Here is an 11,837-nt window from a genome sequence, read left to right as displayed (position 1 = left end):
GCGTTCATGAGAATTCTGCTCGCTGTTACGGAAAAATATACCTGGCACAGCAAAAAAAAAAAAAGTAAAGGGCTAAAATCCAATTATAATTTTCCAGGACAACATAGATTATTTCTAGCATATTTGGTCATTTGAATCAATTTCCAGGTGTATCTATGCCTGGAAAACTAGTCCCGGAATTTCCATGTTTTCAAGGACGCCAGGGAACCCTGATCAGTGGGTTTTAATTGTAATATGAAAGACACAAATGAGGGACTGAAGAACAAGCAGGGGGGACTCAGTGGGTTTTTAGAAATATTGTGTGTGTGGGCGGTAGTGTTGAAGGTACGGTCTCTGAGATTTGCCACCAGATGTCCAAACAGGACTTCAGAGCTCCATCATTTGCCGTCGTTCCCCAACACAAGCCCTGAATGAATATTGTGAAGTATAATGAAGTGTTGTGTTCAGCCGCCCTGCTCATGCTGATCTTGTGATAGGGGATAGGGGAAAAACACATTCCCTCTGCATTACTTGCCAAATGTGTGTGTGTGTGTGTGTGTGTGTGTGTGTGTGTGTGTGTGTGTGTGTGTGTGTGTGTTGCACTGGGGAATCCTGCATTGAAGGAACACAATAAATCACATTTTAGCAGGATCATGTGATTAATGGAGGGAGGGCAGTGAAGCATTTGGAAATCCCTGCTGACCGGGCTTGATGACATTGTGTTTGCCACTTCTGAAAAAAACATGCGCCAATTCCCAAAGTAGTGTGTATAAAAAGAGCAGGTTATCACACAGGGTTAGAAATCGCACAGCACATATGCCCAAACCCATTCTACATAATGAAATCCGGCTACAAAGAAAAGGTCTAATCCGATGGGCAACGGCCCCACCTGCAGGACAGAAGTGTTGCCTACACCTGATTACAGACATTGAACAGAATGTCAACTTTATTGAGTATAATGACAAGTGATTATACAGAATATTGCGGAAGAAACTTTATAGTGACAACTGAATGTCATCAAAAATGTAAAAGATATCAAAAATGGTCCCTCAGAATAACTTGTGTGTAAAATATAATAAGGCACTGCTGTTATAAAACTGACCACTAGAACAAAGCTGTGCAATAAAAAAATAACATGCATAACTAAAATCTAGTCTGCACGATTTGGACATCCATGCTAGAGCTGCAACGATTAGTCGATCAATCGTTTAGTTGTCAACAATCAAATTAATCACATTCAAATCATTTTCTAAAGCCAACAACAAAAAAACAAAAACATTTTCGATTTCTGCTTTCTTCAGTCCTCTCTGAGAGTAGTTTTTTGTGGAAAAAAAAACTTTTGAAGCGTCACCTTGGGCTTTGGGAAACTAGTGATCAACATTTTTCAACAGTTTCTGACATTTTTTTTTATGTTTTATGAATTAATTGAGAAAATGACTGACTTATAATCGATAATGAAAATCATTGTTAGTTGCAGCTATAGTCCATGGAATCCAAGTGATTTAAAGGAAACAATATAAAAAGTATGAACAATTAATGTTAATGTAGTGAAACAAAGCCTAAACATCCATTCACCATAGGGATCAACTAAGTTTCATTTGGTGTCGTCTAATAAAAGCTGTGTAGTGCTCTCAATCAGAATCTCAGTAACAGTGGAAAGGCAAAATAACCTGAGGTGGAAAAACTGGTATGTGTGATTAAATCTCAGCTCAAACGATTCTTTTGCTCATTTCAACTCCAGCCACAAAAGGCAACATTTAGCTAACACGTGCTGCGGCTTCAGGTCAAAAACAAAACACGTTTTCCTTTCATTTCCCAATTTTAAATGTGGTGTTGCAAGCAAATCAAACGGATCGATTTAAAGCTAAAGCTATCCTGGTGCAAATAACAAGAGGCTGGCAGCCACATGTTAACAGACTTCACCGTTTTTTAGTTGAAGTCTCTGTCGGGGAGCACCAGCGGGGCCACCAGGGTCCAGAGGTAAATGGCCAAGCCGAGCCAGCTGGAGCAGATCTTCACCCACACGGCCGGCATGGTGGTCTGCATGGCGCTGTAATCGGTCCCAGGTCTGATGAGCCAAGAACAGAGAGAGGTCAGTGTCTGGAGGAGTTAGCAGAGTTTGACAAATAACAGATACTTACTTGTACCAGTTGGTGAGGGTCATCATGATGTAGAGGGAGGCCAGCAGGAGGCTGAAGTGGAAGAAGGAGTAGCTGTAGGTAACAGCCTCCTCTTCGTTGTCCACAGCCCGTCGGGCTCCGTCCTCCCCCTCAACGGACTCGACGGCGGTCAGACCCTGGCCCTCCTCAGTCTGCATCAGCTTGTTCACCTGGGCGTTGTTGGAGGAGCGGATACTGTAGCAGGTGAGAGCGCGAGAAGTCATTTTGACATATAGTAACGAATGACAGGAGAATCTGAAATGTGTCATTTATCCTGTCTTTCTGCATTTTTTCAGTTCTAGCACGCCTTAAAATGAGTGAGGAACTTTAAAGTACAATTAAACATTTCCAGGACAATGTAGATTATTTCCAGGATATTTGGTCATTTTAATCAATTTCCAGGTGTTTTCATGACTTAAAAACTAGTTTATAAACTTCCGGGTTTTCCAGGACGTGTGGGAGCCAAGTGTGAAACTATCGTGACGTCACCCATTGGTTTGTGGGCCACGTTTTCAAACCTCGAGTTTGGCCTTATGGTTGTCGCCATGACAGTTTGTCGGAGCCAGCGGAGGTGACGTACTGCAAATTGAGCAGCTCTCATTGGCTCGCCTGGTCACACACAATCTGGTATTACATATCTGGTTAAACAGTACACCACCAGTAAATATGTTTCTGAAAGGATTTTAGTCGGGTTATTTCTCTGTCTCTTTCTAAGACTGCATGGTATCGTTTTTTTATTGCAGCCAATGGAGCTGCCCCCTGCTGGCCAGTACATAGAATGCAGGTTCTGCAGAAGACACTTCAGTGTTGGCTTCACTTTACAGACCCGGAAGCTCTGTCTATTATATGTACTGTCAGTGGTGGGAATTAATGCGCAGTTTCTGACTGCAGGAAAAAGATGCAACTTGCAATAAAACTTAAAAGTCTTATAAGTTATTTAAATGTCTACAATCTTCTTGTAAAGGCGAACCATGACCATGACAGGAAACCTAAAAACCAGCAGTAACAGTGTAATACCTGGCGTAAAGAGTACAGAACAAGAAAATGAGCAATCCCACGATGCTCTGTGCGTCCCACCACTGGATGTTTTGATGAGGAGGAGCAGGACCTGGTGCTGGAGTTGGGCTGGCGGGCTGGACCAAACTCAACAGACTGGGGTTACACTGCCGATCTGAGGTTGGAAACAAACACGTTACAGCAGACAATGGGGCAACTAGTTGTTATTACAGCCACAGGGAGTTTCTTTATTGTCCTCCCCAAAGTTAATTATCCTGGTTCAAGTTCTGAATAAAATGCAGTCATGTTGTGACTCCTTGGACTTACTGGGGTTGTTGGTCATGGCTGACCAGGTGATATACATGGTGTAGAGGGAGATGAGAGAGGCCTGGAGCAGACCTGAGCTCGGCTGGGCCTCCTGGGGAGACATGGGATGAGTCGAGAAATGAATCATTGTGCCAGACAGTAAGACACAACTCTGTTCATTCCTCACTCACAGAGAGAACCAAGGCTCAAGGCTAGGACACATTTTATTTGCATATTAGCTGGTTTTCTGGATTGAGCATCAAAAAGCAAGTATTCTCATTTCTTGCAAATAAACATACATCATTGAGAGTGGAGTATTATACAACAAGAACTGGGGCACAAAATATCAGCAGCTTAGTAGCCTCAGTCCATAAATATCCAGAACATCTGGCTTTTACCTGAACTTTAGGCAGAATGGCCACGATGGACACAATGATGCAGAATATGAAGTTGAGACTGATGAAGACCTTGTGCTCTGTGCAGCCGTCAGGCTGGGTGTAGAACACGTAGAAGAGCACAACAGCAGTAAAAGCCAAGGCGAAGTTGATGAAGGTGACAGAAAGCAGAGCTGCGAGGAAAACATGAGCAAAGGGTAATGTCATTAGACAATTACATAAAACTCAAATGTAGTTCAGTCAGTGTTACCTACGTCTGCATCTTATGTAGTTTGATTGATTCATCACTACACTGGTACACAGACATAAACATATCTGTCCCTCTGGGATTTTGCAGACTTTCTTTGGGATTGTTGTGGCCTAAATTGCTGGATTTGCTGGCAGTTTTCAAAAGAATTGCGATGCATGTTGTTACATTCCAGGAGAAACTGAAAATCAGTTTTGATTATTATTAGTTTTTAGTATAATTCATAAAGGCAATTAAAGGCAACTTGTTCCAGTGAGAATACAATCCCACTGTTTGGACAGGGTAAATATAAGATGTGTACATGTCTCCATGGTCTGCATCTTCACAACTAGAAACAAGAAAGTGAGTTTGGTGATGTGCGACTCAAAGTTGCTGTGATTGGACAGGCCTGAATTTTATACTTGCACTTTAAGGACCAGTGTGTAAAATTGAGTGGCATCTAGCATCTATCTGATTCAGATCCTCCTAAATGTTATACACTGGACCTTTAAAGGTTCTTTGTGATAAGTGGAGGGTGTGCTGCCACTCTACCTGCAAACCAGCACTTGCTGTTTCCCTCCTCTGCCCTCTCCAGCCAGGACTGGTTCCAGGAATGGGCGAAGTCCACCAGCAGGATGAGCTGGATGACGATGAACATGAATGAGCCCACCACGCCAAAGTAATACCACACTGAAAGCAAAAGGATTCAGGACATTTGTTCAGAGGGTTATTAGGCATTCATTTACAGTTGGAAAGAGGCTCTCAGTACAGTGTGTGCTATTGTAGGTAAACAATGATCAGCTGTGGTTGTTATATAAACTGATGTTTCGCTTATTTATTAATGAACATCAGAATTGACAATTGAATGTTCACTTGCGTGGTTACAAGTGGTTACTTAACATGAACACAAACAAAAATTTTAAAAAAGTAAAATAAAAAATGTATAGGAAATTACTTTTGTTTGTTCAAATTTGTCAAAAGCATATTGTTCTCTACAAAACCCTTCTTTTTAAAATGAAATCTAAATGCAAGCAGTCGTACATAAACGTATGATTCCGAAACAAACTAAATTAAAACAAAAGACTTTATGATAGAAGAATAGAAATCTAAGCTTCCATATCGGCACTTTTTGTAACTCGCTTTAATTAGTTTGAAGGTGTGTGAGCTGTGTGTCAGCTTCATACCTGTCGTAAACATGCCGTCTGGAATGAAGAAAGCTCCCACAGTTAGACCGACAAGCACCAGGAACTTAAAGAACCAGAAACTGAGAAAAAAAAAAGTTACTCTCAGTATGTACAGAACAAGTTTGTTTTTTTTCTGTTTTTGATGCAGTCCCCATGTTTGGCCACCAGAGTGCAGCATGCTTTCATCACACAGGACTGTGGTGCTGATGTGCACAGTACGAACCCATTTTGGATGGCGGCTCGGGGGTCCTTGCTGCTGCGCACTCGGATCATGATGATGAAGAAGAGGAAGAAGAAGCAGGCCATGGCGAAGCACATGCGGTACACTGACTTGTAGCCAACAATGATGTCACAGTTCACTTTGTTCTCCATGCCGGGAATGGTTGTTCCGCCAACACAGAACCCTGGAATCTGACAGAGTGGGAGCACATGAAGGAAATAATGGGTGGGGGGCAGGCAAGGACTAAAATTGTAAAATAACAATCATAATGCAAGCATCCAGTCCAGCTGCTCTATAGCATCACTGTCGCTGGGTTACAGCCTTATGAAACCTATCAGAATTATTTTCCTATTTTGGCTTGAACTGGATATGACCTGTGGGTCCATTAAATGAAATGAAACTCGTGCCTATTAAAGAGTCTGACGCATATGGAGCATTACATTTTATCTAGTCTAGTCTTATCTAATGTACCTTTTTAAGATGTTCCTCCATGCCTGGGAGAATCATAATGACAGACACCATAGTCCCGAGCAGCATCAGGAAGGAGAAGGCCAGTCGGCTCACGGTGGAGTTGTACGTTGATGGGCAGCATGATGACAAGAGGCAGGGGGCCGAGCCACACAAACAGGACGCCTGGAGAAGACAAGAGGGAGAGAATTAGCAAGGCCTTCTTACAGATTCATATTTTATGAAACTCAGGGACAGGGCTCTGGGGTGTGGGATAATCAGGATAATGCATGCATGGCTTGCAACGAGTGTGGAATTGAGAAAGATTCAAAATAAATAACAGTGTGTCTGCTGTCAGGGCAACAATCTTTCTCCTTCTCCTGCACGCTTCCAGAGAAGCAGAGACAAATGAGTTACAGTGGCAGTAATCAGGCCTGTGATTAGAGCTGCCATCATAACAAATCCTTCCCTCTCTGTTTCTTATCCAGCGCTGTGAACGGGATCACAGAGGAGTCCTGCATGATTCAGATGCACACTGCTGCTCAGAGGTGAGTGAAGCGCTGAGGCGGAGACTGTAGCTGGGCTCAGCCATCCTTCACTAAGTATGAGTGTGCACCAGAGTACACGAGCCTTGGGTGTAAACACTGCGGCCGTAACGAGAGGATCCCTGTTTCCATGGTTCAGAGCGGCCTACTGCCTGGGCAACAAACAACTCTTACACACAATTCTAATCCTATAATCAGCAGGGATGTACCGATATATCGGCTGAACATTGGTATTAGCAGATATTCGCTTTGTTGACTGACAACAGCCTGTTTGTGTTTCAAAATAAATATGCAGCTAGGTTTAACATTTTCCAGGATAACTTAAGATTATTTCCAGGATATTTGGTCATTCGAATACATTTCCAGGTGTTTCCATGACTGGAAAACTAGTCTCTTAAATTTCCAGAATCGGCGCGTCCCTAAAAACAGTCAAGACAAAAACTACAAAAATACCAAAACAAAAGAATATTACAAAGAACTCATAGTGATAATAACACAGGATATTAAAAATGACGGTGCACATATAAACTGCTTTTTACATGTTCTCTTTTGCTCAACTAAAAAGGGCTGAGTATCTAACCTCAACAACCTCACAGCTTCTTTATAAAAAAAGGAGTTTTGTAGAAGAAATTATGTTAAGTGAATAAACAGAAAATGTCAAGACCCCTGTGTTCACCAGGGATGATTTGTTGAGTCAGATTTAAAAAAGGTGAATATTGTTGTACAGCAAGTACAGAGCAACACAACAGTGACAGCGCTCCGAAGGGGACGACGTAGGATCCGGAGTAAAACCCGGAAATTGCCTTTTTAGAAAAACACCTTGCTAATGGGTGTAACATACAAAGCGAACACAGTCATTCGAAAACAATAACAGACGGATTATCGTATAGGAGAACTGTAAATAACGTCAAAGGACGGCACACATACGCCACCGTTATCACACCAAACTCTATTCAACAATCTGGCCGCCTTTATATCGCCTCGTAAGAACGTCATTGTGCGAAAACATTTCCGGAATGGTCTAAGAGTTAACTTAACTTGGGTATAACGTTAAGTAAACGAAGTTGGCACAGGTTTCTTCTCTTTGAATGACTGGTCCCGCGTTTTCACAACTTTCCCGCAGTGGAGGACGGTTAACAAACTGAAAAACGTCCGAGCAAATTTAAGTAACTTTAATGTCTTAGGTTACCTGGTTTATAATAGTGAGGTAACTTACGCCGAATTGAACAACTAAGTATTTAGTAGTATTTAATTCTTCCTAAATACATATATTATGTCACATGAGACGTTTACATATGTTTGCTCATAAGCAGCAGTAAAATGTCTGATTCTAAAAGCTAGTTTGACGTTTCGATAACATAACGTAATGTTGCCTTGGCTAAACAACGCGTGAACCCAACGCTAGATAAATTAGTCAAGGAATTGTAAGAAATACTAAGTTTACGTTTATCGTGTAGCAAACACTACAGCCGGCAAATGTATACTCACACAGTTGGCAAGGCAACTCACTGCCAAACAAGCACCCATTTTGGTTTAATCCACAGTTCTGATGAAAGTCCTAAAAGCTTAAAAACTTCAGGAAGAAACTGAGTCAAGATGGCGATGTCAAGTCAATTAAAAAAAAGACACAGAAATCCGTCTAGGTGCTTCAAAATAAAAGCTTTCTCATGCATACACGTACAGAAATATAATATGGTATGCACAATAACGGGATATGACACTATTTCAGTTGATTTATTATGTATTTTGGGGTAAATATCAATATGGAATGCGACGAATCCACGGGCTATCATGAAAGGTGTTATTGTCTGCAGATATGCGTTGACGTTCTCAGTTTTATTTTGAAGGCAAATTCTATTCTATCTTCTTCCGGCTTTGTTTGGGTAAATTCGGGGAAAGAAAATACATCTGTGAGTTTTCTTGACAAAGGGCGTTGCAGTTAAAACTGTTGCTTGTTGACCAACACCTAGACTGTGATTGGCCGAGTGAGTCGTCACTCCAAAAGTTTGACCAATTGGATTTTAATGCGCAAAAGCGAAACCATCAGTACAGTACAGTATATTGTATGTAGTTCAGGTAAAGTTAAGTTTATTATGTTAATTTTTTAGACCACATATTTCACTAAACAATGACTGTCACTGAAAAAAAGTCAACATGATGGAAAAAACTCAGTGTTGAAGATTAGATAGAAGGTTTTTGCTATTTTACTGTATGAAAAACCCTTATGTCTTAATACACTGTTGTAATCAATGTAAATTGCAATCATAATAAAATGGATTCTATTTATTCCTAATTTTATTGTGTATTCTACCGTTTTTCACCTTGTTAGGTCTCGTGATGTGTTTGTGGTAATCAAAATTGTGATTACTGTGACTTTGTTGAGTTTTTGCCTCCTGCAGCATCTCATATTATTCTAATTTAAGAAACACAAACTGGTTGGTATTAAAGTCTGCAAATCAGCCAGCGTGCTGCAGTCTTTACTCCCCACTGGAGTTATGTTGTTATTGTTCTTCTTCATAAATTGAAACATTTCATACTGAAGCTTTATATCCTATAATAACCACGCTGAGCCAGTGAGGTTTGTGCATTATTTTGAAGTCTGTGCCAGGATATTTACTACAAGGATATTATAGTCATGTTGTTTCCAGTTGCTTGCCTCAGTAATACAGATTCACACTTACTTCTTGTCCTCTAAAGCAGTGGTTCCCAACCTTTTTCCTTAACAGACCTCTTGTCTATCACTCAGTAAACTGACGACCCCTGACCAAGTGACATATTTTGGAGATATTTCAAATTATATTAAAAACTGTAGAATGAACCCAAACAGTGAACTCAGTAACTGCAGGACATTTGTATAAAATGAGTGATATGGATACATTGGATTTTTAGCAGATTATTTCCTCTTAAGTAAACATTTTACACAATTCTATGTAAGTCTATGTATTTTTTTTTTTTATCATTTTTATCAATCATACAGACTTAATAGGTTTCCTTTTTGAGAAATTCTTCTCATTGTTCTATCAGTTCTTTGCTTTCTTCAGGACGAGGCTGTTTATGAGAGACTGAAGGCTCTGTGAATATAGGTTGTGTACAGGTCTTTAAAGTTTGGATCTTAAATAATAATCTAAACTAAAATATTTGTTTACTTTACTTTAAATTGACTTTTCTTCAAAGAAATGAACCAAATGCTGAGATATTGGCCTACAGTGTATATTTTCGTTTTTGTACGTTTTTGGTTCTCAGCCCCAGGTTGGGAACCACTGCTCTGAAGGAAGACTAGATCATTTTTGTATACTTTATTTTTAAATGAATAAATACAGCAGTGTAACACTCAGGATACGAGCGTTTACCATTTTAACCTGATTCTGTTCAGTGTGGTGACACAGCCAATCCATAAGGTTTTTGGATGTTTGTCTCTGTTGTGAGTCTGACAGTCATTAAAGCTGAACTGTGACACTCATTGGGTCTTCAGAGGAGCGAAGGGGAAGTCTGATAAATGTCCTCCAGTGATGTCAGAGGAGTACTACAGCCTGCTATTCCCTTCCTGTCCAGCGGTAGTCCTCAGTGTTCTCCCATCATTTGTCATCATCCACCTGCACACATGCTCCTGATTCCCTCATCTGCTACCCATAATATTCCTGCAGATTATCTGTTGTGCCATCCATCCATCTGCTTATTTTGCCTGGTTTGTTTTTTATCCTTATTTGGACACTTTCCTGCCAGCTTATGGCTCTTTGGATCTGGTCTCTTGTTGTGATTGCCTGCCTTATGCTGAACCTTGTTCTGTTCATAGACCCAGTAAAATGAACTTTGACCTGTTTGGTCTGTGAGTTGTGCATTAAACTTCGTTTAACTAAGCCATTACATTGACAGCCTCACTGTTTTTTTGTTCCCTTTTGTTTTGTTGTTGTTTTTTTCAGAACTATACAACCCTTAAAGACATACAGTATATATAAACAATCTGCTTGGAACAATGATGTGTGTCTGACATGTTGTTCCCACAAGAAAAACACAATTTCCGTATTAAAATCTCCTCCTTCTACCTCATTAAAACTTCCAGAATCTCTGAATATGCAAATGTTGTTCATTTCTAAAGTGTTGTGTTTTTTGTCTCCCTCTTCACTGTAAAGTCCATTCTCAGTGGATGTGCACTGGTGGCTTCAAGTTTCTACATCACACTGTACAAGTTCCATACTGGACCAGGACTGACTTCATAAGTATTTGTGATGTCACAAATCCTGCTGGTAGGCCCCGCCCCTTAAAATCTGATGTTTAATGAGCTCAGAGAAACTTTCCACTTTCAGCAGATGAATGTGAAAACATCTTTCTGGTGTCAAACTCTGCAAATACAGCATTCACACAGCTCACTGTAGGGACACAAACTTTTAAATATCACTGATGCAACAGAACATTTCAGAACATTTCTACTAAAGAGAAGGGAAAGGCAGTAGCAGCCCACATGCATTATAAAGGCCACTGCAAAGTCGCTGTATAGCCCAGTTATATGGCTCAAATCTAAGTAATACTGATGTAGTCTGACCAGAGGTAGCACGCAGTGAGTAAACAGGTGTGACAGGGAAGGTCAGACACTGAGTTTAAAGCAACAGGGGGGGGGCAAACCTCCATCTGTTTGTGTCTGACCTTCAGAAATACAGCGAAGGTGTTCACCTGTGAATAATCAGTGCAAAGATAAAGCTTCTGCTCCTCCACACCTTCACCTTCCTCCAGTCTAAAGAACAGCAGCTTCTAATGTACTCAAAGGAAAGCAGATTGGTTCACATTACTGCGTGGGTTAATGAGCAGTCGAATGAATCTGATGTTAATCAGGTAACAGCTTCATTACTGGTATTATGCCATCATTCCTTGAGGGGCTGAAAGGGACCTTACATGTCTGCTTATGAGGCTCCCCATCAGTCAATAGTATGATATATACATGTTCCCTATCATTGTCCTGTGGCTCTGTTGCATGTTACCATCTTTATTGGTACACTGCAGCAGTTTGATCATAATACATATATTGAGAATGTAGAAAAGCCTGTTGAGTGAAGCAACCGCAGCCTTGGATGGAATATCAGTTGACTTTGCTCTTACTGGACCACTGTTTTCTATTTTAAGGTGGTTGTGTCTACAATGCTTGGGTTTGTTATCTGTGTAATAAGAATGAGATAAAGAGATCAAGTAAAGGACCAGGGCTGAGGACACATTACTGAGTGACTGGCTTCTATCTAACCACAGGTGAAAAGGCGATTCCATTTCCTAATATTTGACTGTGTCTGTACGGTGCACCCCTTAACAAAGAGACAATGGTACAAACCTTTGAGCAGCAGCGGCAAGGCAAAACGGCCAGAGTCAGCGACAATTACACCGGAAGCTGGACCAC

General features: G+C 40.8%; 1 protein-coding gene across 1 annotated transcript; it reads right to left on the bottom strand.

Annotated features, from left to right (window-relative positions):
- Positions 1 to 898: 898 nt before the first annotated feature.
- serinc2 (serine incorporator 2) lies at positions 899 to 8,081 on the bottom strand. Its single transcript, XM_051390139.1, has 10 exons — positions 7,946 to 8,081; positions 5,937 to 6,098; positions 5,469 to 5,656; positions 5,246 to 5,325; positions 4,614 to 4,751; positions 3,839 to 4,008; positions 3,462 to 3,552; positions 3,156 to 3,309; positions 2,121 to 2,333; positions 899 to 2,047 (listed from the first exon to the last, which is right to left on the bottom strand). Exons 1-10 carry the CDS (start codon positions 7,982 to 7,984, stop codon positions 1,909 to 1,911), a joined length of 1,374 nt encoding a protein of 457 aa, XP_051246099.1. The 5' UTR covers positions 7,985 to 8,081; the 3' UTR covers positions 899 to 1,908.
- Positions 8,082 to 11,837: the final 3,756 nt, after the last annotated feature.

Source organism: Dicentrarchus labrax, unplaced genomic scaffold (assembly GCF_905237075.1).
Source record: "Dicentrarchus labrax unplaced genomic scaffold, dlabrax2021, whole genome shotgun sequence".
Classification (NCBI taxonomy): Eukaryota; Metazoa; Chordata; class Actinopteri; family Moronidae; genus Dicentrarchus; species Dicentrarchus labrax.
The sequence above is the reverse complement of the archived record's forward strand: the minus strand, read 5'-3'. Positions and strand labels throughout refer to the sequence as shown.

Excerpts from the sequence above, each read along its gene's own strand:
- serinc2 (XM_051390139.1), bottom strand. The coding sequence starts at position 7,984 with ATGGGTGCTTGTTTGGCAGTGAGTTGCCTTGCCAACTGT. Across the intron at positions 6,099-7,945 it reads TGAGTTGCCTTGCCAACTGT|GCGTCCTGTTTGTGTGGCTC; the intron begins GTGAGTATACAT and ends TGTCTTCTCCAG. Across the intron at positions 4,009-4,613 it reads CAGCAAGTGCTGGTTTGCAG|CTCTGCTTTCTGTCACCTTC; the intron begins GTAGAGTGGCAG and ends TTTTCCTCGCAG.